The 27,916-nt window shown below is 61.3% G+C and overlaps 1 protein-coding gene across 1 annotated transcript; it reads left to right on the forward strand.

Moving 5' to 3' along the window:
* Positions 1–1,225: 1,225 nt before the first annotated feature.
* CSPG4 (chondroitin sulfate proteoglycan 4) lies at positions 1,226–27,916 on the forward strand. The gene is made up of 10 exons (XM_075432076.1): positions 1,226–1,356; positions 14,407–14,570; positions 15,704–19,285; positions 19,588–20,067; positions 20,416–20,592; positions 23,567–23,765; positions 23,984–24,118; positions 24,283–24,437; positions 25,301–25,484; positions 25,872–27,916. The coding sequence occupies exons 1-10, from the start codon at positions 1,269–1,271 to the stop codon at positions 27,761–27,763; spliced, it is 7,056 nt and encodes a 2,351-aa protein (XP_075288191.1). The 5' UTR covers positions 1,226–1,268; the 3' UTR covers positions 27,764–27,916.

Genomic DNA, 27,916 nt, shown 5'->3' on the forward strand with positions numbered 1-27,916 from the left:
CTTAACAAGGCAAAGAGATGGGGACCGCTGAGGACAGGCAGAAAGCGAAGCAACGCAGAGGTCCCCAGTAGACATCGAGACAAAGCGCAGGAAAGGGAATATTTTGCAAAATTGAATCTGTACAAATCAGCAAGTCTGGATAATATGTAACCCCCAGACTAAACAGAATTAGCTAATGAACTTACAGAGCCCCTGACAATTACTCCTAAGAAGTTACCGAGAAAATGGCACATCCCAGGTTTGTTTAATGTCTTTATTAATGATCTGAAAGCAAGACTAAACAACAAATTAATTATGTTTGCAGATGACTGTAAGCCGGAAGGTGTTGCAAACACTGCCAAAGACAGCAAAGTCACCCCAAGGGCCCCGAAGAGGTTAGAAATAAACCAGCAGGAGAAAAGCCACATGTGAAAAGCAGCACAGGGGAAAAAAGGACCTGAAATCCAGACATCCAAGAGGAAGGAGGGGTGTGCTGCGCAAGATGCACGCGGGAGGCCGGGGGCAGTTTCGGAGGGGGCTGGAGAGGTGGGACACGAGCTGCACCATGAGCAAGGAATGCCTCAAAACCTGCCAGGGCTCTGCGGGGCGAGGATCGGGGACCCAGGGCTGGCCAGGATGCTGCTCCTCTGCAAGCTGTGACCATGTCCTGAACACCCGTGGCATCGGCTGTGTGCCGGGCGGGGAAGGTGGAAAGCTCTTTTCCCAGTGCCACGTTCGCACAGTTGGATGGTTACGACCCCCAAGGGCAACCATCCCGATTGCCTTTAGTCCTGCTGAGAGAGGTGAGAGGTTTGGAGAGGAGGGAAGGCAGCAGGCAGGCCGGCTCGGCAGCGGATGCAGCTAGTGATGGGTAACACGGCTTTGGGATCGAGCCGCTCATCTGGGTCTGCGTGGGCACCAGGAGCTGGTTGTGCTCCCCAAGAAAGCCACGGATGCCCGGCTTCACCCAGAGCCGGCGATGCATCCAGAGGCACCCTCCGCACCCACAGCCACCCCTCCCTCGCCTCGCCCCGCCACGAACAAGGGCGCTTTGAGCAGCGGGTGGGTAGCAGGCGGGCGGGAGCCTCTAGCCCTTTAAGAAAGAAAATTCACTTTGTAATCTGAGCGAATTCCTCCTTTCTGACAGGCGGGAGAAGTTACGGGTCCCTCCCTCCCTCGCTCAGCTTTATTAAATATAGTAGTAGCAGCAGCCCTCGCCTGGAAGCAGGCGCTGGCGGAGGCTGTGCCGTGCTCGGAGCCCCAGCCGCTGCTCCAGCCTCGGGGACGCCATGGGTGCCCAAGGTGGCATTGCCACGCTGCTGCTGCTGCTGCTGGCCTGCCAGCCCTTGACCCTCAGCGCGGGACCCCCGGCCGGAGGTAAGCCCCGTCCCACCAGCACATCCGAGGGATGGAGCGGCGAGAAACCCGGGGAGAAAGTTCCGTGTCGGGTGCGTGGGGTGGGCTAGGAGGGATGGGGACCCAGCGCGGATCTGTGGTGGCACCCGTGGGGGCAGGCTGTCCCTCCCCGAGGAGCGGGGGACCTGTGGCCAGGCCGGCAGGAGCTGTTTTCAGTCAGGGTGTTTGGGCCAGGTTGCCCCATGGGGAAAGCCGAGGGAGGGAGTGGAGCTTGCCCACCGTGGCTCTCAGGGTGCCGTGTACCCTGGCTGCGTCCGATGCTTTCCCCAGGGACACGTGCAGACGTGGTGCTGGGTGGGATGGGGCTCGCTCCCCACCCGCACGCGGGAGCCGTAGGGCTTTGGTCTGCGCCGTGGGCAGCCGGCAGGAGAAAGGCACCTTCCTGCTCTGCCGAAGCCCTGCGCCATGGGGACGGAGCACGGGCACATCCCGCCATCCCAGCCACAGGAGCTGCCCGTGAGTGCAGCCCATCTCGTCCGAGGAGCGAGGGCTTGGACGGTGCCCGTGGGAAGGAAGGAGCCGGGCAGCATCTGCCAGGGCGTGTGTCACCTTCCGGCTCTGCTCCGTCTGTCTGTCCTGTGCGCCCGGGGCGGCTGGGTGCATGGGGCGAGGGGTTCGCCTCTCCCGCTGGCACGGCCCCAGAGGGGCGCGGGGTCACCTCTTGGGTGATGGGGCACCAGGGGCCATCCGGGGCTGAGAGTGTCCCCCAGGAGAAGGAGCCGTGGTGCCACAGGGTTATCAGAGGGCACGGGCTGGGAGGAGAGCGAGGTGGGTGATGTATACCCAGTTTTCCCCCAGAAAGTGGCCAGGTTTGGCCACACAGCTCTTGGCACAGCGGCCTGCCCTGTCACAGCATCCTGACGGCCATCCCGCACCTCTTCCCTGCGCCTTCTGCCTCCCGCTCCCCGCCCTGCTCCAGGATGCTCGTAGCTCAGCAGGCTCTGCAGGGTCTGGACACGGGTCTCATCCTGCTCGGAGCAGGTCTGCACCTTAGCCCAACCCTCCAAGCAGCGCGTGGGGTCTAACCAACCATTTGCAGTGGGTCGGCAGCATCTGCAGCTTCAGAAGGGGCCTCAAAAAGCACTTTTTTTTCCTCTTTAACTCACCTCACAAATAATACAACATTTAACTGAGCAGTTTCTCTTCCCCAAACCTCCTAACGGAGCAGTTTCTCTTCCCAAAACCTCCCCCCAGGCACCCGGGCTCCGACCAGCAGTGGGGCAGGAGATGGCTTTGTCCAAACAGTTTCCAAAGGATTTGTTACTGACCACCTCTGGTCTTTTGCTCCCCAATCGCCTTCCGCATCCGAGCCTGTGTCACTGCAAGGAGGAGGACGAGGACGATCCCAGGGCCCAGCCCTGTGGTCCTCAGTGCCTGCAAGGTCCCTGAGGGTCCCTTGTTGTCCCCATTCCCTCCCCAGCGAGCAGGTGGCCTCCAGGGACATGGTCCTCTCCCTCCCGCCCGCCTTCTTCCTTCTTTTTTTTTCCATGCGCCAAAATATGGGGATGCTTGGCAAGCCAAGTGGAAAAAAATCCCTTGTGTTAATGAACAAAGTGGTCTTCTTCCTTCCAGCCCTGACCTTTCCATCCTGGGCAGGGAATTCACCACACAGAGCTGTTGGCCGCTCGGGTGTCCGGGACGGTGCCTGGGGCTGCCCTGGCACTCCTGAGCTCTTCCATGGTGAACGGGCTGGACCAACCCCAAAAACCAGCACGTGGCTTTCACTGGTCCATGCCAACCCCCCCAGATACCCCCCAGGTAACACCACTGGCAGCAAGGGCACAGCTCCAGGGGTCAATGGGCACCTGCCTGGCACGGACCCCCAGGGCTGGGATAGGAAAGGGGTTTTACACCCGTTTTCTGACACTGGGGACCATTTCTGTGCCCAGCCAAAGCCCCTGGTCTGGGCACCGGCTTCCCGCAAGCTCTCTCCCTCAGGAGCATCCCTGCTGAGCCCACCAGCGCTGGTGCCGGGCGTTAGGTGTTGCCAAGGGCTGCCTGCCCTGGGACATCCCTCCATCCCCATCAGGGAGAGACCCACAAGCCATCAGCCGTGTGCCAGGCACGGGGCTAGGGTTGGGCTCGTTTTTAGGGGCAAAGCCTGGGTTTTGCGTTGCCTCCAAGCCCAGGTTCAGGGGCCCGGGCATCATGCCCAACCCAATATGGAAAGGGTCACCGTGCACATCAACAAATATGAGATTCTATCAAAAAGAAAAAACACTTGTAAAACTTGTCCTCTTGACATCCGAGTGTGAAGTTTTGTAAACTGTTTTTAGACAGCCTGGCTCTCCTCCGGTTCCCAGTGAGGTCACCCGCAGGCTGAGCTCCCCTGTCCCCAAAAGCTCTCTCACCGGGGGGCTGTAACAAAGAGCGATGTGGGGGAAGGAGGAATCGGATGTGTAGGGTCCCTGCGAGCAGCAGTCACCCCGAGCTCCCAGCAAGGTGGGGGTGCCAAAAATGCAACCCCCTAAGTCTTGGGTAGACCCCCAGCAGCGGTGACGGGGGGTCCCGGGGAGGCGAGCATGACCCCGGCTTGTCCATGGCTGCCTCGCGCAGGGCACCAGCTCCTGGGCAGGGAATGGTGCCTGCCCCAGGGTAGCCGGCCGGGACCCTCCTGCCTCGTCGGGGTTATCGGCTCCAGGGAGCCGCCCCGGCTGCTCCTCTCCTCTGCTTTTGGAAATCCGGACCGATTTATTCAAACTTTCTTTTCTTGTGAATGCGCCACATGTTTTGAGGTCACAGCTCCGAGCAGCTGGAAAAGTTTCCAGCTGATGGGAAAGAACAGGAAAACGGCTGAAAAGGGGGGAGAACGCAAACTGGTATCGTGGGAATCGGGGAGGAATATTCTCGTCTCACTCTTATATTTAGCAACAGAGGGCTGCGGGCAAATATATAATAAGTGCATTCCTCCAAGATCGCAGGACAGGGTTAAGCTCACCCGGAGGAACAAACGTCAGGTTGAAGGCTGGAAAGTAACGGGACTTCGGAGGCGGCAGGCTAACGCTGTCTGTGTGCCTAAATAAAGCTCCAAGCACAGACTGTTCGCAACAGGCGTTGGCTCAGCCCAGCCTCAGCTCCCAGGGGCCGCTTCCTCAGCCCTTTCCAGGTGCCTGGAGGAGCCGGGCTCCGGCTCGTTCTCCTTTTTGGGAAGCCAGCCTCGCCCAGCGTTAGCATCACCCCCAGCCTTCAGCCGGGAAAGTCCTAGAAACTCCCCGGATGGTATTTTGACGCTTCCCGGGTCTTGCCTGGGCATCCGGGGCCGCGTCCACGTGCCCAAGTCACCGCACTGGGTACAAGGCAAGTCTGTACGCAGCCCAGGCTGGTTTGCAACCATCTCCTTCACCACTCCATATCTCCAAACCTCCGGGAGGCACGGAGCGAGGAGAGTGCCCACCGGAGACCCCCCATTCCCAACCCGGCCCTTCCCTGAGCCGTCTCCATCGTGCCCGGCGCTTGTCTGCGCATCGCCGCACTGCATGGGGACGGGATGTCCCAATGAGTTTTTCTGGGGTAAATGTAACAGAAAAACTGAGGTTGAGAGAAACGTGCTATGATCTTTCTCACTGAGCTGCTGCGGAGGGAGTGGACATGCCTGCATGATGCTCATTTTACCTGTGAAGTTTGCAAGCGGACTCAAGGCTTTTTATTAACGTGCCACAACCAGAGAACCCGCTTTGCCCCGTTGCATGCCAAGGGCTGCTTTGCAAAGCAGAGCCCAGAGTCAGGCCAGCCCTGGGTTCTGCAAAGCCAGGCTTAAAACCAGAGGAGCGGGGCTGCTGCAGTTCATCCTGACCCTGGGATGGGAAGGACGCAGGTTTGCCAGCTCGTTAGCTGTCGCTCACCCCCAGGACAGACCAAATAGGGCCTCTGAGCATCCTCCTGCCAACCGGCAGCGAGGCGGGGCGGAAGATATTTACGCCCCATGCCCCGGATCCAAGAGGGTGATAAATTCCCATTTTCCATCCTTCATCTGGGCCGGTCGCGCACCGCTCGGTGCAATACCTCGGGGAGCTGCCCTGCGCCCGACGGCTGCTCTTGGCTGCCTGACAGCCCGACAGACAGACGGTAGCAGACAGCAAGCATCCCAGCGAAGGGAGGGCGCTGCCAAAAATTGATGGGAGCGGCTAAAGTCACGGGGCAAGCAGCATGGTGTGGAGGTGGCCGGTGCCATCACGTGCCTCCAAGCCAAGGAGAGAGAAAAAGCAACGTTCACCCGTCGCCGTGACTCACTGGCTGCCTTCGCGGGCTGTGAGTCAGCTCGGGGTGGCCCCCGTGAATCCCTGCTGCTTCCTTTGTCCAAATTTTGGCTTTCTGGAGGTTGTTTTTCCTCCCCGCTGCGGGCGGGCGGGGTGAAGGTGTGCGAGGGATGGGGGGTTCGGGCTCAGAGCCCCCGCCTGCTCGTGATGCCATCCCAGCCAGGCTGCTCCCCATCCATAAGCCCCCCCGGTGCTCCCCAGAGCACAGGCAGAAAGCGAGAGAGGGGCAGGAGGAATTTCCCAGGCTTTGAGGTTTTCTGCATCCCATCCCACAGAAATTTCTGGGCTCGCTGGGGTCATTTCCTCTGGGAGTCGGGGAGGAGAGAGGGAAGTTTTGGCCCGAGGTAGATGTGGCTGAGAAAAGCCTCCTGTCCTGCCCCACAGCCCTGGGAGGGGATGTGCGCGCCCGCTTCCACACCCCCACGGCCCCACGCGGACGCCTATACCTTCCCCCACGCTAGAAATAGAGCAGGCATTTATTTTCTCTATAAACATCACCCCACCGCTTGTTTCTCATAGATGGAAAAGCCAGGGGGAGAACAGGGGTGGGGAGAGGGGGGCAGGGTGGGAGGGGAACCTCCCAAAGTGTGGGGAGAGAGAGAGGAGAGGAGAGGAGAGGAGAGGAGAGGAGAGGAGAGGAGAGGAGAGGAGAGGAGAGGAGAGGAGAGGAGAGGAGAGGAGAGGAGAGGAGAGAAGAGAAGAGAAGAGAAGAGAAGAGAAGAGAAGAGAAGAGAAGAGAAGAGAAGAGAAGAGAAGAGAAGAGAAGAGAAGAGAAGAGAAGAGAAGAGAAGAGAAGAGAAGAGAAGAGAGAGAGAAGAGAAGAGAAGAGAAGAGAAGAGAAGAAGAGATTTTAGCTCCAGAAAGGGGGAAAAAAGAAAATGCCCTCTCTTTCCCCCTTCCACGCTGTAGACACCCCTCCCTTTCTGTGGAGACATTTCTCTGCCCTTGCAGCACCCAGCATTGCTGAAATCCCACCCTGGCCATGGCCCCTGTACCCCGCAGGGCCCAGGGTGCTGCGGGTGCTGCCCTGCTGGCGTGGCTGCGGATAGATCTGTGCATTTTCAAAGCTCCTTCCCTGCCCCTGGATGCCGAAATCCAAGCTGGCAGGTAGCTCCCGCAGAGCTTTGGCATCTCCCTGTGTGTGTCGGGCTGCGCACTCCTCTCGTGCGTATCCTTCCCCCTCTTCGCCCCGACTTTGGCCGATAACCACCCCCATCTTGGCACTTCCAGAGCCGTTTGACACAAGCGGGGCTGGGAAATGTCTGAGCCCGGGCGGCTGGAAACGGGCCCCTCTCCAGCAGCGGCTGGGCTGTTTGTTGACAGCCGGCGAGGATCTCTCCGGTAACGTCCAGCCGTTCCAGGGATGCCTGTGAGCATCCCCTGGTCGGGCTCCGCTGCTCCCCCGCTGTCTCCCTGGAAGGCTCCCTTCCCTTTGCCAGGGCTGGGAACGGGATCGGGAACGGGTACCGGCTCTGTTGGGTGGGCAGGGATGGGATTCGGGGATCTGCAGGTGGGACGCGTGCTCCGGGTGCCCCGCTCCCCAGTGACCCAGCCTCCAGCCCAGGCTTCCCCCAAGGTCCCCCTGCTCCTCCGGTGCTGGGCTGGCCAGGATTGTCCCCTCGTATGCCACCGCGTGCCCTCCTTCAGCTCTGCGAGCCCTTCCCTGGCTGGGCGGGAAGAAGCCGGCGCGGAGCTGGGGTAGGGAAAGCTGTGGGAGCGGGGGCCGGGATGTGCAGGGTGGAGCTGGAAAGCCTTCCAGCCAGCGAGGAGGGAGACGGCTTGGGAGAGAGAAGAAGAAAGAAAGAGAAGGGGGGAAAAAATAGAACAAAAACCCAACTTGGGATGGTTTGGAAACCACGTCCTCTGGGGCTGATACAATATTTCCAGGCCAACTTCTCCTGGCAGCAGCGGGAGCCTGAACGAGCCTGAGTCACACTGCGGGGGACAGCACAAAGGGCCGATTGAGCCTCCCGCTTCCCCAGATCCTCCCACTTTCTCCACCCACTTCACTTCCCGGGGCAGAAACTCCAACCGCCGCTTCCAGCTCGCGCTTATTCCTGAAGTCCCTCCGGAGTCGTTTAGCCACAAGCTCTCAGTCCCCACGATGGCAGTGCCGGCTGTCAGCTCCTTGCCCTCCCCTCCGTGGCTCCGGCCGAGCAGGAGAGCGCAGGAAATACCATCAGCTCCAGAGCTGCTTGAATCATCGTAAAACCATGCTGGAGAAGCAAGGGCTGGAGCTCCAGAGCTGCGGCCAAGCCTCCTGGACCCCGCTTTACGGCCTCCAGCTGTAGCAGCTCCTCCGTGCTGCTCCGTAGGGATGGGGGAGTCGGGCAGGAGCAGGCACGGGCGTTGGGCAGAGGGGAAAGCGCTGGCAGGACCCGGGGCGGGGGTGATGTGACAAACCTCCCTCCCAGGCAGCGCGGAATTAGCAGGGGGCATGTTTTCCCCCAACCCCAAAGTCTGCGGGCTGCAAAAAGGCGTTTCTTTTTCCCCAAAGCTGCCAGACAGGAGCCAGGGGAAGGCGGGCAGGAGAGCAGCTGGCAGCGGGACGGGGAGAGGAACTGAATCAATAAACACAGGCAGAGGTTTTCAAAGCGGCCGGAGGTTGATCTGCTTCAGGAGGCAGGGGCCAGCGGGACAGGACGGGGTGAAGCAGAGCACCCTGGCCCGGGGGTTCTCCTCCTACGCCTGAAACAAAGGTGACATCCACTTCTGGCAAGCGCTTGGTGGTCGGCAGCCCTGGGGAGGGTGATCGGCCGTGGGTTCGCGGGCGGTTTCCCAGGTGCTGCTTTCCAGCAATCTCCGCTGGCTTTTCCACTCCTGGAAAGCGCCGGCCCTGGGGAGCCCCGCTGCGAGGGAGGGCCAGGTGGAGGGTGGGAGGTGAGAACCGGAGCTCTTCTTCCCACTGCCGGGCTTTGAGGAGCATGCACAGCCCTGGCTCGGGACGTGGGAGCTGCAGTCGCCGGCTGGAGTCACAGGCGATAAAACATGGAAGTGGGGATAGAGAGAAAAAGCCCTCTACCGTGCCGGGAGCTACCACGCCGGGGATGGATCCGTGCTGATGACACCCCACCCCATACATCTCGAGGATGAGCCCCAGGAGCAGGAGAGCGGGGAGAGGTCTTTCCCAGGGCAGGGGCTGTCTGCCGAGCTGTCTCTGCCCCGTCCCAAACGCCTGAGCCCGCCCTGGAGGCAGCCCCGTGCCCCCCGCTTCCAGCAAGAGGGGACCACAGGACACCCCTGAGGTCCCCACTGGGCTCAGATGCTGCAGCACGAGACTGGCCCATGGGTGACCCATCTCCGTTGCGCTGGGATTTCCTCGCTGCAGAGACCCGGATGGGTGCTCAGCCCTCCTGCGGCACCCAGGTACCCGCTCCGGTCTCTGAGCATCCCCTAAGGCCCCCCACAGTTGTCCCCCCCGGCACCTCCTCCTCCCAGCAAAGCCCCAGTCAAACCCGAGGGCCGCTCCACAGCGGCTGTGTTTGCCTTAGCCCATCTCGCAAGCTGCTCGTTTCCTTCCCCGGCCGTAAATAAAACCACGCCGTAAAACGCAGGGAATGTGTAACATAATGAAGCCTTTCTCAGCAAGCCCCTCGGACCCCTTCCTCCCCCTGCCCCTCCGCCCGCGCAGGGACGGGAGCCCAGCCCAACCCTGTCACTGCCCGGGATGTGGCTGGGGAGCGGGGGGCTGCGGGTCCCGCCGGGCAGCGCAGAGCCAGGCTGCGGATCGGGGAGGCTGAAGCACAGGGCCACCCATGGAGGAAGCAGGAGGGCTGGTCCTGCCCACCCTGCCAGCGCTGGGAGCGGGGACGGGAGCTCATGGACATGCTGGGTGGGGGGACCAGGAGGGGTCCAAACTGCTGAGCAGCATCCCCAGGGCTGGGCGGCATCCCCCCAGCCCCTCCAGTGTTTGCGCAGTGGGTGGGTGCAGCGCAGCTGGCGACAGGCGAGCTCGCTACCTTATAAAGTCATTAAAATTAAAAAAAAAAAAAAGAAAACAACCCCAAACAACCCAGAAGGCCTCAAAACAAGCTCCTGACGCTGCGGAGGAGGAATGCACCAGGCTGGCCGTCGGGCATCCTGGCAGCACCCCGTGCCGGTGACGGGGTCTCGGCAGCACCGGGCACGACGCCAACGCCAGGACCACTCGTTGGCAGCGTCCGGCGGGCAGGAAGGAGGGCAGCCACGGGATGGGCTGCACCACCGGCCACACAACCCCAGGGCTGTTCGGGCAACAAGGAGCCTTCACTGCCCGGCTGTTTTTCCACCACCAAGAAAACTGGCGTGGCCGGGGCGGGAAGCGGCTGCGAACACAGAGAGCCTTTCACGGGGGGCACATGTGTGTGTGCACGGGGCTCTCCTGGCACCCGGTCCCGTAATTAAAGAGCTGCTTTAACGAATTCCAGGCCCCTCCCTGCAAACACACATGGGCCACTGGCCCCCACCTGCCCCTCACCGCAGCCTGAATGAAGCCTTGTTGGGCGGCCAGCCCCTCCCCGGCGCGGTGCCCCCTTTCCCCACGCAGGGTTTGCTCCGCTCCTTCCTCCTCGGCCTCAGCATCCTCCTCCACGCGGAGAAACGGGGGTCCCCACAGCCCCTCGGGGACTCGCATCCCCCACGCACCGACACACCTCCTCGCACAGACCCCAAAACGCACCCAGCCGCCCCGCGGGCAGGGCTGGGGATGCCGGGGTAGGAGCCCGTGGGTGGGGAAGGCGCCCACCCCCCAGCCCACATTTCCCCCGTGCACTCAGGAGGTGTCTCCCCGCTCCAAAAAACCCCCGCGTCCCACGACAGTTCACTCCGCGAACCCTCGCACTGAGCTTTGCGACCGCTTTCCCTCGCCTTGGCTCCTCCGTCCTCCTACGTGCCTGGGAGGAGGTGGGAGAAGTTTGTGTGCCGAGATGTTAAGACATGGAGGAGAGCCCAAGCTGGCTGCGTTGAGCCCCGGAGCACCCCGGGACCTTCCAGTCCAGAGCAGCCCGGGTGGACGGGCGTCGCTTCCTCTCCGCAGTGCTGCCGGGCAGTGGGCTCTGCTCCCCGAGGTGCCGGACCCTGCTCGCTCAGGGGCTGGGCTGCCAAAAAACTGCCTGAACAACAAAAAAACAGCAATTGGAGAGGCCAAAGCTGCCATGTTTTCAACTGGAGGAGCAGGGGGAGAGGGCCAGGGCGTCCCAGACCCAGCGGTAGCCAGCGGCTGAGGCGGCTGCTGGGGCAGGGCTGGCTCGCACAGAGCCCTCGCTTGTTCACCAGCCCGGGACCTCGCTCCCAGCCCCTTGCTCAGAGCTTTTGGCTCGTCTCCTTGTTTTTTTCAAGGCAAAAAAAAATACCCCCAAAACCCAAATGACACTGCAGCCTATAATCTGCTGGCTGCTGGCCGGCTGCTCGGAAACTGTGACGGAGGCCCCTCTCGCCTCGTCAATGCCTTTCCATCGGCCTGGCAAGGCAGGGCCAGCCGTTTCTTGCGGGACACGGCGAGCTGGGAACATCGATTATTTTTAGCTGAGGCGAGTGAGACAGCCGGGGTGCCCACCCCGACCCACGGGCAGGAGATGGAGACCCGCTGCTGCCTGGGACAGGGGAGGAAGGGCCAGCTCAGGCATCTCCATCCAGGGGTGACGCTCAGCTCAGGGCACGACGTGCCCACGGCGTGATCGTGGCACCCTTAGATCACCTGGAAAAGGTGCTTTTGGCTCACGGGAGCGCAGCCCAATAGGGCGATCCCGGGATGCTCGGATGCAGCCAGCCCGTGGATGGGGCTGGGGGTGCAGAGGGGGTCCCTGTCCTCCCCGTGCATGCCCAAACCCAAGCTGCCGTCCAAGCGATCAGTCACCATGTGCCCTGGAGGCTTTCTACAGGGTGAGGTGTGTTTGAACAAATGCCCCCAAAATCCAAGCCACGGGTGCCTTGTGAAAGAGAAACGCCGCAGGTCGAGCAGCATTCGTGTCCTGGCCAGGCTGCTGAGCAGAGGGGGAGAGCAGCCCTGAAATAAAGCAGGAATTTGGGAAGACAAACAGCAGTAACTCACTCCGCTCTGTTGCCGGAGGAAAAAATCCCAGCACCTCCTGGAGCCGGGCAAGGGTCCGTCCTCCCTCCCCCCGCAAACAGCACCGCTCCCCGGGGCATCTGCGCTCCCGGTAACTGTTTATTAGTAGTATTTTATGAGTCAAAGAGAAGAAAAGCATCTCTGGCATCTTCGGGAGAACCGAGGCGGGACAAAATGTGCTGGCTGCAGGAGCTGCTGCCCCCTGTCACACTGGAAAACAGGCTGGATGTGCCAGACCAGCTCCTCCAACCCCAAAACGCGATCCCCAGCACCCATGGGAGACGCTGCCCAGCCCCTGGGCTGGCAGAGGAGCTGCTGGTGGGTCTGGTCCCCGGCGAAGCTTTGCATCCCTGTGAGAGCAGCCACTTTGTGCTCATCTGAAGAGCAGATTTTTGGGATTAGGGAAGCTGCAAAACTGAAACGTAGCAAAATCCCAGCAGGAGCTGGAACACAGAGCGTACGCGCATGGGGGAACCTCAACGGGAGCCAGCATATAACGTGCATGCAATGTCTCCAGGGACCGCAGTATATTGCGCGCATGTGTGTACGCCTTGCTGGAGCCCGAGCTGCCTGCGTCTGTGCCAGGAAGGAGAGGAAAACTCCCTTTGGCAGCGCCCTGTGTTGTCCTCGCTCACCAAACACCGGGACAAGGCGGTGCCAGTGGCACCCACCACCCTTGGCCACCGAGCGAGGCACGCCGGGGCTGGCTGGTTTCGCACAGACCACTGGAAGGAGGGAGCAGGTCAGGGCAGGACAGAGCCCTTGACGGCCCTGCGAAGAATAGCAAAGCTCCTCTGAGTCACTGCCTGGGCCGAAGAGGACAAGGAAGCCAAAGTGCCCCATGCCAACGGCAGGCACGAGGGCCAGGAAATGAGCAGGCTTGAGTAAGGCGTGCTGGCAGCCCTGCTCTGGGCTGAGCAAAGGGCTTGGTATTAAAGCAAGGGCGAGATATTTCCATGCTGCCGTTTCTTCCCTGCCCAGAGCGGGTGGGGTGACGGTCCTTGCAACGCCCACATTCTTCTCCCAGACCCCCGGAGAAAGCCAAGGCACTTTCTCTGCTGCCTGTGGCAGGACATGATTTTGCACGGTGTCTGGGCAAGGAGATGTCTCCGTCCCTGAAGGTCTCGGAGGAGCATCCCCTACTCCGGGGACCGCAGAGCTCAGCTCGGAGGAACATGCTATAAGGCAAAGCAGAGGGCTCCAACTCTGCCTGTGTCGGGCAAACCTTCACCATCACCTCTGACGACGGGCTGGTTTCAAACCCCCCATGGCTGTGGCTGCTAGTTGTCATGTTGGGTTTTCGCTTGCTGCACCACCTCACGAGCAAAGCCCACGTGCTGGAGCTCCGGGAGCCTGCCCAATTCCTGCCCGCTCCCACCCCAGCCAGCCCTACAGAAACCGGGGCTTGGCTGCAACAGGAGAAGGCAGCGGGGGAAGCGGCTGCAAGAGCACGCACTGGTGTCTACACCCAGATCTCGGCACGCAGGAGGCTGGGTTCACCCCAGCACCCAACCTCCACCCCCACCGCCTCCAAAAGAGAGCAGGGGCTGGGCTGGGACCCTGGGAGAAGGCAAAGGCTCGTTCTCATCGCTCTGCGGCACCCAAACTGCGTGCGGGACCACAAACCCCAGCACTGCACGTGTAAACTCAAGCGCGGCAGGCTTTACGGACTGTGGCTACACACGGGCTGAACACGCGCGTGTTCGCCCCCCCTCCCCAGATATTCACAGCTTACAGGTCTTCTGAGTGTTCACACTTCGCCCCGTGAAGGCAGAGTTACCTTTGCCATGGGTTGCTCAGGAGCAACACGCATTTAACACGCGTGCAAGGCACACGCGTGCACCGAACCAGCTGAACGGCAGCAGCACTCTAAAATTAAGCCTCGCCACTCCCTGTGCTGCTAATTCTACCCTCTCTGCCGTGTGCCCTGTGACACAGTCTTTCATTTCACGACCGCATGCCATTGTGCTGAGTCCCTCCGAGGCTGATGTATACTGGGCGTTGAACGCGTTCCAGCCGCGGCTTCGGGCGCCCTGCTCGAGCCGAGGTTTCCGTACGGCCTCACATCCACATATGGATCGCAGGCACAGGCGATTATTCCGACGGCACCGCCGGGGCAGCCGCCTCCAGGGCGAACGCCAGCCATGTTTGGATGATACGGAGAGCTGTTAGAAAGCAGTGTAGAACAGGGAGAGGAGCAGAGCGTGGCGTCGGCTGACCCGGCGGCATCCCCACGCTGCACCCCTCTGTTCGGCAGCAACTGGCACCAGCCGGGGAATCCAGCCGAGGCACAGCAGCCACCGCTGGAAGGGTTCATATTCCTCCAAAGGGAGATGGCTGTGGCAGAAGTGGGAAAGGCTCATCAGGGTAACAGCTTGCCTCCTAACTCTCGGGAACTGGCCCGACGACAGGCGCTACCTCATCTGCCGCAGCCACGTAGCGAGGAGGAAGGTTGCTATAAGCGCCACGTGGGCAAGGAGAAACACAACCTCTGCCTCCACACACCCGGCCCCTAGAAACACCTTCCCCCAGGAAAAAAAAATGAACACGGAAAAACAGACTCTCCTGAGGGTCTTTCCAGGCTGCTGGGCTGCAGCACCCTGTCCCGAGGCGAATGGGGACGGACTGATGGGTGGGCTCAGGGGCTGCAGATTCACAGCACCCACACAGATGCGGCTCGCGAGGTGACGCTCTCCCTCTTCTCCACAGCTTCGTTCTTCGGGGACGGCTTCGTGGAGATGCCACTGGCGGACGCCTCGCGCGCGGTGCGGCTGCGCCTGCAGCTGTACACCAGCCAGGCGAGCGGGATGCTCTTCCTCGCCGCCGGCCAGCCCGACCACCTCCTGCTCCAGCTGCGAGCCGGCACCCTGCAGGTCAGCACCCCGGCACCCCAGCGCGGGATGGGGCCAGGGCTTCGTCCAGCACAGGGATGCAGCAGCAGCCCGTGGGGCCGGACGCCAGCATGGATAGACGAGCTGACAAGAGCCCTGCCGAGGGCGGTTGAGAGTTCAAGAGGAGAGCGGACACGGTCTTGGGAGATTCGGTTAAATACAGAGAAACAGGCTTCTGCTGGGGAAGCTCCTCACCCACTGCCTAGGGTGCTGCTGGGGAGCATCGTGGAGACACCCAGACACCGGCACCCCACGTACATCGCATGGTCAGACGTGGTGCACAGCATCCTGAGGGTGCGAGGGGCTAGTGAAGGGATGAGCTGAGAGGGTCCAGAGAAAGGAGGTGTCCCCCCTGTCCCACCATGGGCCAAGCCCAGCTGGGGCATGGGAAGGGATCGAGACAGAAGAATAAAATTCTCTCTTGTGGTTATGGTGCTGACATCCACTGCGGAGGAAAAGAGCAGGGATCATCCGAAGCAGGCATCCTGCCTCTCCTGCAGCCTGGGCTGGGCCACCAACCACATCTAAACCGAAGCAGGAGAGCAAGCGAGCAGCTGGCTGGAGGCCTCCCTAATGCAGACCATGTGTCTCAGGGTCCATCAGCTGACCTTCTACTTCGGCAGACTCCGAGCTGCTGCCGTGGGGAGCAAAGCCTACTATTTCCCCTGGCAGTTCCCAGGGCGAGGGCTGGAAGCAGCCCAGGCTGCAGGGATGGAGGGCAGCAGGCAGGATGGAGCAGGGAAAGAGGAGCCAGCATCTAGCAGGGCTCCTCTGCAGGGGGAGAGGGAAAGTCCAGCAGTGGGGCAGCGGGACTGGGAGATGAAGGACCCCGGGGAGATAGTCCCGACACCGGGGTCTGCTGAAAAAGTGTGAGAAAGGAGAGGAATTCAGAGAGCGGGACAGAGAGGGCATGCCCACGGGGGGATGAAGGAGCAGCATGCACAGAGGCAGAAGAGAGCAGGACGAACAGCAGTGAACAGAGGGATCAAACCACTTGTGAGCCCCCAGGAACAGTCCATGCTGCAGTAGGTATTTCTGGTAGGTGGAGAGGTGTCTTCTGTGCTGGAGATAGCACCTTGCTTGAGCTGAGGACTTTCCGTGTCCTTTCCCTGCAGGCCAGGCTGCAGCTGGGCTCGGAGGAGGTGACGCTGCAGTCCCCAGCAGAGCTGCAGCTCAACAACCTGGCAGTGCACGACGTGGAGCTGCTGGTGGAAGACGGCAGGATGACGTTGACCATCGATGGAGTCTTTAACAGCTCCGTGGACATCGCAGGGCCTGTACGGGAGCTGGACATCCAATACGGCCTCTACGCCGGTGGGACAGGCAGCCTCGACCTGCCGTACCTCACCGAGGCTAGCTCACCCTTCAGAGGTTGCCTGCATTTGGTGATATTCAACGGCCTGGATGTCCTCTCCCCCCTGTCCTCTGATGGCAGCTCCAAGATCTTCCATCGGGTTCAGGAAGGGTGCACCATGCAGTTCTCTGCGGAGCCCGAGGACCCCTTTGGGTTCCTGGGGCCACACTCCTACATCATGTTTCCCACGTGGGATGCAAGGGAGGAAGCGACTATCGAGTTTGTGATAACGACGAGCATCACCCAGGCACCCCTCATCTACCATGCAGGGCTGGAGAATGACTTCTTCTACCTGGAGATCTCCAATGGGCGCCTGAGAGGGTTTGTTGAGAAGGGGAACGGCATCATCGTCCTGCACAACAATGTCTTCATCAGCGATGAGCAGCAGCACTATGTCAAAGTCTACATGGACATCCACAAGTTTGAGATACTGATAGATTACTACGCCTCATCCACATCCAACCGGGGCATCAACAACTACCTGGACCTTCAGGGAAACCTCTTCATCGGTGGTATGAATGAAAAAGCTCTGCAAAGGCTAAGGGAGCACCATCTGGCTTTCATCTCGGTGTGGACCATGACCAACAACTCGTTTGTTGGCTGCTTGGAGGACTTGCGGATAAACCTGCAGAGGAGGAGTCTGCAAGATGCTGTGATTACGAAGGACATCACACCAGGCTGTGGAAAGCAGGAGCACTACTGGGACTACGAGGAGGTGTATGAGCAGGATGAGGCACTCACCTCCCCGCCTCCAGACGCCTGGTCAGGAGCACCGGGCCTGGTGGCGGAACCATGCCAGCCAGACAACAGCTTCCCGCCCGCCTTCACCAACATCAGCAGGCTGCTGCACGTCAGCCCCCTCATTGTCTCCGAAGGGGGCACGGCCTACCTGGAGTGGAAACACACCCAGCCAACCGTAGACTTGAGCCTTGCAAACATCCGGCAGTCCCAAATCCTCTTTAGCATCACCAACGATCCTAGGCACGGCCAGCTGGAGCTGGACATCCCTGGGTCCAGGAGCAGAAGGAAGTTCACCTTGTTGGATATTGTGAATCGGAAAGTCAGGTACGTCCACGATGGCTCCGAGGGGCCCATGGACCAGCTGATGCTGGAGGTGACAGTGACTGCTCAGCAAGGGGTCCCCGAGTGCCTGCGGCAGGGGCAGACGTACCTGCTGCCCATCATGATCAACCCTGTCAACGATGCTCCACAGGTGATCTTTCCCCATGGAAACCACATGACAATCCTGAAGCACACACGAAAACACCTGACCACAGACATCCTGCAGGTCCTAGATGATGACACGTCTTGTGACGACCTCGAATTCCAGCTGCACGGTGGCCAGCAGATAGAGGAGGGTTATGTGGAGTATGACTTCCACCCTGGAGTGCCCATCGAAGAGTTCTCCTGCAGGGACCTGGAAGCAGGCAACATAGTCTACGTGCACCAGAGCGGGACAAACTCACAGCTCACCTTGCAAGTGAGCGACGGCACGGTCCCAAGCCCGATTGCCACCCTGAGGATCCTCGCCATCGACCCTGACATCCGCCTGCACAACAACACCGGCCTCTTCATCTCCCAAGGAGCGGCTGCGCACATTACCACAGCCAACCTGTCAGTGGAGACAAATGCCATGAAACAACAGGTCGCCATCCTGTATGTCGTCACAGAGCCCCTGAGGTATGGTGAGGTCCAGAAGCAAGGGAGCATGGGAGGGGAGTGGAGAAAAGTCGAGTCCTTCCACCAGCAAGACCTGGAGCAAGGGCGCATCCAGTATTTTAGCACAGACCCGGAGCACCGGCTGGAAGACGTCATGGAGAAGCTGAGATTTGAAGTCCGGGTGGGGCAGAAGGTCTTGCAAAACAACACCTTTCTCATAAGGATTAAAAGAGCCACCATTAAGATGAGGACCATGGTCCCCCTCCAGATGAAGAACAAGCGGCACAGAAATATCACCAGTAAGGAGCTGGAGGCAATGTTGGAAGATCCAAACTCTGCCCCAGTCCCCTTCCACTACGTGATAATCCAGGCTCCCAAAAAGGGAAACTTGGAGCTGCTTGGCAACAGGCTGACTGAAGGCTTTGGATTTACCCAAGACGACCTGCAAAGAAACCACCTCAGCTACAGCGCAACCATCAGGAATTCTCAGCAAGCCGAGGACATCTTCCAGTTTCGTGTCCATGCCAGCAAGCAGCACTCTCCCGTTTACACCTACACAATCAGCATCGGTGGGGACCCCGACGCGCCAGCTCTGACCAACGTCCTCCTGACTGTGCCAGAAGGAGGGCAAGCAGTCATCTCCAAGGACCACTTGTTCGTACAGAGCATGAACAGCATGGACTACATCTACGAAGTGATTGAGGGGCCAGCACACGGGAGGCTGGCCTGGGCTGCGTCCCATGGCTGGGCCTCCAGAGAAGAGATCACAGAGTTCACCAACGATGACATCCTCCACCGCCGGCTGCTGTACCAGCATGATGACTCTGAGACGCTGGAGGACGACATCCCCTTCGTAGCGACGAGGCAGGGCGAGGGCAGTGCTGAGCCTGATGCGGAGGAGGTGAGAGGTGTTTTCAGGGTCTCCATCCAACCCGTCAATGACCACACCCCAGTCCAGGTGGTGAACAAGGTCTTCAATGTGGTGCGCAACGGGCAGCACCTGCTGACGACAGATGACATCGCCTTCACCGACAAGGACTCTGGCTTCTCCGACACGCAGCTGGTGCTGGCGAGGAAGGACATTCTGTTTGGCAGCATTGTGTCCGTCGATGACAGAAGCCACCAGGTCTATCGGTTCACACAGGACGATCTGAGGAAGAAGAAGATCCTTTTTGTCCATTCGGGGGCTGACCGGGGCTGGATCCAGCTACAGGTCTCAGACGGCCTCCACCAAACCACGGCCCTCCTGGAAGTACAGGCGTCAGACCCCTACATCAAAATAGTAAACAACACCGGTCTAGTCATCCACCAAGGGAGCCGAGGGAGCATTGACTCTTCTGTCCTCAGCCTGGAGACCAACATGGACATCAGGTCAGACGAAGAGATACGGTTTCTGATAACGACCCCCCCAAAGTGGGGGACCGTGCTGAGAGGGGAGCAGCCGGTCATGGCTTTCTCCCAGAGGGACCTGTTAGCAGGAGAGATCTCTTACCGCCACAACGGGAGCAGGAACACCCGGGATGAGCTCCAGTTCACCGCAGAAGCAAACGAGGTGGCAGTGGAGGACACACTGGCCATCAGCGTGTTCTTGGACACCCATCCCAGCCCCCTGTGCATAGTCAATCACAAGGAGATCCACGTCTTCCAAGGGGAAGCGGCTGGGATCAAGGATGAGTACTTACTGGTGAGTATCCCCTTCTCTAGTCATTCCCCAAGCCTGAACCACTTCCCCGGCCACCAAACCAGGACAGCCACTGGTGGGACTCCATTTCACTCCCACCTGCCCAGAGCAAAGGACTCGTGCCCATGTCAGTCCTTGCCCAGGGACAGAGGGAGAGGTTCAGGCACGGCCTCAGCAAGAAGGTCACTCTGGCAGCTCATCCCACAGCAAAGCCTTGGGGGATTGCACAGCGGTGGGCTGTGGGGCAGCCCAGCCTCGCAGGTGCCAGCCCCTCTTCTCACGCCTTGTCTCCCCCACGCTCCCAGGTTACCCATGAAGAGATCCCTCCCCAAGACATAGTCTACCTGGTGAGCAGCCCCCCGGCCTCCGGTTTCCTGGCGATGCTTCAGCACAGCCAAGACTCGAATGAGCAGCCCAGCCTGGACCCCATCCAGTCCTTCACCCAGGAGGACATCAACAACGGCAGAGTCCTCTACCTCCACTCCAAGCCAGAGGATGAGCATGACCAGTTTGTCGTGGACATCACGGCCAGCGGTGCAGACCGGCTGGAGGGGGTGGTGGTGAACCTGGCCGTGCTCCCCATCACCATCCCCCTGGACGTCCACAACATCACGGTGCCGGGAGGCGGCTCCGTCACCCTCTCCACAGGCATCCTCAACATCCCCAACGCCTACTTCACGTCTCTCGGCGTGGAGCTCAGGGTGCTCGAGCCCCCCCGGTTCGGCACCCTCCTGAGCAGCAAGCGGCCTGAGGACGGCGGGCTGCGTGGCTTCACCTGGAGCGAGGTAGAGCAGCCGAGCATGCCTGCTTGCCCACCACACTGCTTTCCTGGGGGGGGTGGGAAGAGCCCAGGGGTGGGCTCTGGGAGGCTGGGAAGGGCTGTGGGGCTCCTCTCCCCATGGAAGATATTTTCCCTTGGAATGGAGGGGGTTGGGGTGGCAAAGTCCACCTGGACGTTGGTCAGAGCTGGCGGGGAACGCATCAGCTCCCAAGGTGTGTTTAAACGTCTGCTTCCCATGGGGACGCTGCCCCAGAGCTCGCTCCCACCGCCCAGGCTGGCACACAGGTCCCCTCCCCAGCAGGGCTGGTGGCCCTGTGCCCCCCAGGAGGGTCACCCAGCCTCTGCCCCGCAGGTGGAGAACCAGCGGGTCCAGTACAGGCAGGACGGCCGCCGGGCCCAGGCCGACAGCTTCACGCTCCTGGCCAACTCCTCGGCGCTGGAGCGGCGGAGCCAGCCCAGGACCATCTTCGTCTCCATCTTGCCCCGCACCTCGCAGGGACCCCGGCTGAGGGTCAACGCCGGGCTGCAGGTACGAGCGGGGTGCCGCGGGGATGGGCACCCACCCCAGCGGGACCTGCGGGGTGCCCAGCGCTGGGACACCCAAAGGGGGGGCGAGGGGGGTGGGCAGCCCGGCGTGGGGACCCGCTCCGAGCCTTGGCCGCGCACCCCCGGGAACTGGGGCACCGCGGAGCCGAGGTGCGGGTCAGTCCGTGGGGGCGGGGGAGGGAGGCGGTTTCCCGGCGGGGCGAGGCTTCGCAGGAGGCGGAGACCGGGGTGTCCCTCCCTCCTGACCCTCCGTGTGTGTCCCCCCCACCCTTCCCGCTGCCGATGCTGAAACTGTCCGCAAGATGGGAGCATCGGCCCGCGGCAGCAGGCGGGAGGGACGCGGGCGGGGATGCGGGGATGCAGGCAGGGATGCGGGCAGAGGTACAGGCAGGCAGGCAGGGATGCGGGCAGGGATGCAGGCAGGCAGGCAGGGAATGCGGGCGGGCAGGCGGGCGAGCAGGCTGGAGTGCAGGTAGGGATGTGGACAGGCAGGGATGCAGGCAGCAGCTCCTCACCTCCCCTGGTCCAAGGACGGGCACCCTGCTCGCCCTGCCCCAAGGCCCGGAGTAAATCCTGGGAACGCAAGGAGCAGCTTGCTCACGTCTCATCAGCGCAGGCTGGAAATGCTCCATGATTCAGGCAGCCTTCACGCCTCTCGTCGCACCCAGGTCCGATCTCCTCTGCAGCAGCATGCGCTCTGTGAGAAAACTAACGCCCAGCAAGTCCCACCTTCTGTTTCAGACACCTCCCTGCCCTGTTCAGGGCCACCAACGCAAAATTTCAGCAAAGAAATTATTAGAAAACATGCTGGAGAGCCAGGCCAGCAGGAACATTGCTCCCCCTGCCCCCCAGGCTATCCTCACCCATCCCAGGATTTCCCCGGCTGGCAGCAGGGAAAGCAGCCCCTTCCATGCAGCGGTTTTGGGAAGGTGTCTGGGAGCCTGGGCTCTGGAGGAGATGCCCGAAGGGAAGGGTACGGGCTGGGCACCACCCAGGCGGCCCCAGTAACCGGTTCATTAGTCCAGTGATTGCAAGGCACTTAGGGAAGCATGTCGTTCCCTCCCGGCCACCACGCTAAAAAAAAGCGTGAAAAGAAAGAAAAAAAATCTCCCAAAATAAACTCCAAGGCAGCCTTTCCCTTGGGAACCCCCCCAGCCCTGGAAGGGGTAACCGCAGCCGACCCGCTGCCCATGGGAGAGGCTCTGGAGCTGGGAAAGGCTCCCTGCTCCAAGCAGGAGCATTGCTAAAGCAACCCAGTGCTCAGGAGGGGCCCGGCCCTGCTGTGTTTGTGCTCTGGTGAGAGATGACTTCACCGTTTAAAGGTCAGGCTGGGTCCAGGAGAGATTGCACAAAGCCTTCCTCTGCTGCCTGCGCCTGCCAGCTCCGGGGGTGCAGAGTCCAGACAGGGCTGGGGAGAACAACGGGCAGGGTTCACACCCCGAAGCCAAGACCCCTGGAAAGGACCAGGCAGATTTGCCCCGAGCAGCTTTTCGGGTAGCACCAGGAGAAAGGATGGCTGGATGCCACCAAGCAAGGGTTCCGCCGCTGCACCGAAACCCACGCGGCCGTGCTCCCGGCGTTGTTTCGCTGCCTCGCTGCGCGCTCTCCCGGAGAGCAGAGGCGACACAGAGGCTGAGCAAACATAATAAGCCGAGTAAGTGAGAGCAGGAACCAGACGGAAGGCTTCAATAATTCAGGGAGGACGGGGAGCGTGACGAAGACAGCCCGTGTGTGCCCGTCCCCAGCAGGCAGCGATGCCCACCGCTCCCCCCTGCCTGCAAACCCCTCTCCAGGCTTTGACCACAGGGAGTTTTCCTTGACCCCAAGCCCAAGGGGAGGCAGCAGCCCGAAAACCTCGGTGTCGGGCAGCCCGAAAACCTTGGTGTCGGGCAGCACTCCCCCCATCCTGTCTCTCCAAAGCTGCGTTTTCGAGCCTGCCTCCTGCCATCCCATGGGGATTGCAGAGGGATTTAATTTCACTGTCGGCACCCACACCCACTCAAGAAATGTTTGGTGCTGGGCCAGCTGAAAACAGCAGAAAAGAGCTCATCTAACCCAGCACGGCCAGCTGAGCGGCTCCTCCAGCGCCCGCGTCTTGCCTTGTGGGTCTGCGGGCCAGGCTGGTGATGCCGTGGGATGCAGCACATCCAGCTGCTCCGCCCCGCTCGGGTCGCGGGAAGGCTCGGTCCATGCGCCCCGCGATTTCAGGGCACCCCGAGGGCGAGAGGCCGTTCTGGGCAGCGTGGGCAGAACCTGTCTGGCAGTGCAAGATTCGGCCCTGGGCTCTGCCAAGACCGAGATACGGCACAGGATGAGGAGCGGGGAAAGTTGTTGCCTCCAGCCGGAGAGGGGTTTTGGGGTGGCAGCACCCCGGGGGTGGGTGGGCACCGCTGGCCGGGGCAAAGAGGCCCTGGGAAGCTGCGGAGCAGCCCTGAGCTCGGCAGCATACTTGTCATTCCTGGAGGGTTTGCTGGGACGGTTGGTGGCCTCGCCGCAGCCTTGCGAGGGGGCGGTGAGACGGGAGAAACACCCAGCCGGGGAGAGTCGGGGCTGCGGCCGTCACGTACGCAGCAGCGGCTTGGGGAGCGAGTTCAGGGCTCGGGACCCCACCAAGAGCCTGCAGAGCAACGGGGAGAGACATGTCCAAGGCACAGCCTCTGCCCCAGCCCCGGGACCCACTCGAGCACCGTGCCTTCTTGGGGAAACTGAGGCACGAAGGGGCGAGCCCTCGCTCTTGCCCTCCAGCGCAGATGCACGGACCCAGTGCCAGCAAACACGGCAGTGGCACAGGGTGACGCAGGGCTGGGAAGCGGCCAGAAGACAGAGGCATCCCCCAGCACGCCGACAAGGCACCCGTGTTGGGCTGGGACTTGCTCAGGCACCCAGGGAAGCAGTCTGGGCAGGGACGGGGTCTTGGAGCATCCCCCAGGGGATTACAGCCTCTCCCTGTCCCCCAGCTGCGGGAAGGGGCCACGGCTGCCATCGGCCCCCACATCCTGAGCACTGAGGACGAGGACTCCCCGGCAGAGGAGGTCACCTACTCCATCCAGCCCCCGGCCAACGGGAAGGTCGTGCTGAAGTCAGCGCCCGGCGCCGAGGTCCGGCGCTTCACCCAGGCCCAGATAAACAACGGCCTCATCCTCTTCGTGCACCAAGGTAGGGCAGGGCTGAGGTGCCCCGGCCCCCTGGCATCACCCCCAGCCTGAGGCAAGGGGACGCCCCGGGTGGGGACATCACCAGCAGGGAGCCCTGTGCTGCCCAGGCCGACACTAACCCCATCACGCAGCACCCTGGTCCAAACCGCGCCAGGTTAACGGGGAGCTGCAGCCCCCTCTGCCCCCCACCATGAATGCCCAGCTCTGTACTTTCCGCAGGGCCCCTGGATGGGGGCTTCGCCTTCGACCTGTGGGATGGGGAGAACCTGTCTCCCGGGCACTTCTTCCTCGTCAGGGCCCAGAGAGAGCCGCTCATCAGCCTGGCCAAGAAGCAGAGCCTCACTGTCTGCCCAGGTGGGTACGGGCAGCTTCCCCGTCCTCCCAGTTTGATGGCCAACGGGGCTCTCGGACCCTTCCACCACCGCCCCCCGCCCCAGCACCGCCGAGATGTCAGTGGCAGGGGCTGCAGGCAGGCGGAGAGGCTGCAGCTCACAATCCATACTGGATGTCTCTTCCAGGTGCCTTGCAGCCCATCACCAGCCAGAACCTGCAGGCAGTGAGCAACAGCCCCGCCGGCTCCACCGCTCTCTACTACAGCATCGAGCAAGCCCCGCGCCTGGGCAAGCTGAGCATCTCCCAGGGAGAAGAAATCAGGAACTTCACCCAAGCCCAGGTGAGATTTTACCCTCTCGGCCCCACAGGATCCGGAGGCGCAGCCCCCCATCACCCCTCCTGCAGCCTGGGGGTCCCAGTCTGACCCGGCTGCTGCCATGGGCAGAGGCACCCGCCCCCTGGCCAGAGGCAGAGCAAGGCTGCGGCCACGCCATGACTCTCCCAGCCCTGCCAACGGCTGCTAAGAGGGATGAAGAGCTGCCGCCCCAGCGTCGGCTTTACCATGGCCACCAGCCTTGGATTTAGTGCTGGGGGAGGCTTGGGGACTTGTAATCCCCTGTTCGCAGGCTACCCCCACGCCACAGACCCCTCCATCCTGCCTGCTGCCGAAGGCAAGAGCCAAGCGTGATATTTTCATCCCAGCTCCGAGCAGATCCTTGCTACCACACTTCTCCTACACAACCAGGCTTTTGCAGAGCGTGGCCGAGGGCTTATTTCCCATCCCACCCCCCCCCAACACACAGGTCTGCCCACCCTGCAAGCCCCCCTGTGATGTGCTCAACGCTGGCCTGACTCTCAGAGGATGCTGAGCAAGCTCAGCCCTTTCTCCAAGCCTCAGTTTCCCCAGCTGCTGGATGGAAACATCCCATCCATGAGGTCACGATAGTGGCTACCATGCCATAGATGGTGATGGCCCCCATTTCTTACCTGATTAGGGCTTGGCTGCTAATTCCTGGAGCCAAGAGAAGAGCCCGGGGTGCGCACATTGGCTCTAGCACAGCATTGTCAAGTCCCCCCTGGTGCCACAGTGCCCACCACACCAGAGCTGAGACAGATGCACCCATCTGCCATGTGGTATTACCCAATCTGGGTATTAATTTTGCCATTTAGCAGAGTTGATCGAGGGCTTTTTTTTCATTTTAGGTGGACAATGGGTTGATTTTCTACCAGCACGAGATGCCAGAGAAGCCCTTCTGGCTCGCCCAAGATGCCATACGTTTCCGTGTGGTCACTCCCACGACCATCTCGGATTCCTTCATCCTTCTCGTGCTGATCTCCTTCGAGGCCAGGTGTCCCCAGCGATTGACTCAGCTATGGAGAAATGCAGGTAAAGAGGGAGAGGCAAAGCTGGGCAAAAACAAGGAACAAACCAGCTCTCCTGAAGTTTGCACAAGCTCCCTGTTTGGGCGTTGTGCAAACTTCAGGAGGGCTTGTTCGCCCAAAGAAGACAGCACCGTGCAGTTTCCCGTGGCCATCCAAGCACAAGCTTTGATATTATGTCAAGAAACCTCTAAAATTGCATCCATCCTTTTGCTGACTCTCTGCACAATTCCTTGCTCCATCATCTTACCATACTAAAAAGTCCCAGTCGATTGTCATCTCCCTCCATTTGTCTGCAATCTTCCTTTTTCTGTCTTGTTCTCACCTGGGTCTGCTCTCCTCTCTGGTTCTTCTCAGGGATGATAGACTTCTGGCTTTTCCCTTTTCCCCTCAGGTCTCCAGCTCGCAAGGGCTCAACGGGCTGAGATCAACACCTTGGTGCTGGATGCTTCCAACCTCCTAAGCCAAATCCCGGTCCCCGAGAGGTCTGCGTACGATGTCGTCTTCCTGGTGACGGTGCTGCCGGCTCATGGGCAGCTCTCGGTGGGTGGCACGGCCCTGGAGCGGTCACAGCCTTTCTTCCTGCAGTCAGACCTGGCTGCAGGGCGCCTGGCATATGCCCATGATGAGGACGGCATCTCTGAGGACCGCTTCAGATTTAAGGCTTGGCTCCGGCCCCGGGCACAGCAGTCGATCCGTCCTCCGCAGGAAGGGGTGGTCATCTCTGAAGCTTTCAATATAACGGTGACCAGCAGCGAGCCGTCGCGGGTGGTGAGGCAGCAAGAAGTGCTGCGGGTCCCACTGGGCTCTGTGGTGACCTTGTCGCAGAAATACCTGGATGTGGCAGACCCATCAGGTTCCCCGGAGGAGATGGTGTACAGTGTCCTCCAGAGACCCCTCACTGGCCACCTGGCCAACGTACACAACCCACAGGAGCCCATCAACCGCTTCACCCAAGCGGAGGTCAACGCAGGCCACGTGGTGTTTGTTACCACCGGGAGCCGTGCCCCGGGGTCCTTAGCCCTGAGCTTCTCCGATGGCCACCACCCGCCCACCTTGACCTCGCTGGAGGTGGAGGTGCTGCCTGCAGCGAGCACCGCTGCCAGCCCGGTGCTGCTGGAGGTGCCCCAAGACCTGAACAGGGCCTCTGTGTCCCACCACCACCTCCTGGGAGCTGCACAGCCCGGGGCCGGCAATGCCCTGTACAGGATCACCAGGGACCCAAGGTTTGGCCAAGTGCAGGTCAACCAAAAGCCAGTGTGGGGCTTCTCGCAGAAGCAGCTGGACCGCGGGGAGGTGACATTCACCTTCACCGACCTCACCTCTCCCGAGGATGACTTCCAGTTCCTCGCCATGTCGCGGGCAGCAAACAGGACCGGGATAGTGAACGTGACCGTCCGCGCCGCAGTGAAGGCTCGGCAGGGCAGCGTGTGGCCCAGGGGCACCACAGCCATCCTGGACACCAGCATCCTTGACGCCAGCGAGCTGGCCAACCGCACCAGGAGCATCCCAGTCTTCAAGATCCGCAGGGCGCCCCGTGCCTGCCGTCTCGTGAGGGTCTCCAGGGACCCAGGACAACCCACCACCCTGATCGAGACCTTCAGCCAGAGCGAGCTGGAGCAAGGGCTGGTTGGGCTGGAGGTGCTGGATGCCAGGGAGCCCGACCAGCCTCTGCAGAGAGACAGCTTCGTCTTCGAGCTGGCGGCTGCCGGCGTGCCACTGGCGCTGGCATCGCTGGGGTACAGCATTGAGCCCTACAATGCCTCAAAAGCCTATGGCGTCACCCTGCTGACAGCCCCCCTGGCACCCTTGCCCCAGGGCACGGAGCGGAGCAGCCCCAACGCCAGCGAGATGGGGATGCTCCCCACCGCCTGGCTGGGCACCGGTGCAACTACCAGCCCCAGCCCCGAAGAGGGGGGCACCTTCCTCAGCTTCGTCGAGGCCAACATGTTCAGCATCATCATCCCCATCTGCCTCATCTTCCTCCTGCTGGCTCTCATCCTGCCCCTGCTCTTCTACCTGCACAAGCGCAACAAGACGGGGAAGCACCACGTCCAGGGCACCCCCGCCTCCAAGGCCAAGAACGGGGCCGTGTCGGACCAGGAGACCTTCCGGAGGACGGACCCCAACCAAGGCATCCCCCTCATGACTGTCAATGCCCTGGAGGGCAAGGGCACGGGTCCCCCACCCCAAGGCACGGGTCCCGGGGCGCCGCCAGACCCCGAGCTCCTCCAGTACTGCCGGACTTCCAACCCCGCCTTGAAGAACAACCAGTACTGGGTGTGAGGGGCTCAGGCGTGGGGACACGAGCCCACCTGGGGGTCCGGACCCTCCCGGAGCACCACCAGCCACCTCCTCCTGGCTCTCCTCCTCCTCCCCGGGAGCTGGCATCCTGCAGATGCAGGAGGGCCCTGGGGATACGGGGGCTGCTGGTCCAGC

This window comes from Opisthocomus hoazin, chromosome 10 (genome assembly GCF_030867145.1).
Source record: "Opisthocomus hoazin isolate bOpiHoa1 chromosome 10, bOpiHoa1.hap1, whole genome shotgun sequence".
NCBI classification, from domain to species: Eukaryota; Metazoa; Chordata; class Aves; order Opisthocomiformes; family Opisthocomidae; genus Opisthocomus; species Opisthocomus hoazin.

Bases quoted from the DNA above. Each gene is read 5' to 3' on its own strand.
- CSPG4 (XM_075432076.1), top strand. From the start codon at position 1,269: ATGGGTGCCCAAGGTGGCATTGCCACGCTGCTGCTGCTGCTGCTGGCC. The intron at 14,571-15,703 runs GTCAGCACCCCG...CTTTCCCTGCAG, and splicing joins TGCGAGCCGGCACCCTGCAG to GCCAGGCTGCAGCTGGGCTC. The intron at 24,119-24,282 runs GTGGGTACGGGC...TGTCTCTTCCAG, and splicing joins GAGCCTCACTGTCTGCCCAG to GTGCCTTGCAGCCCATCACC.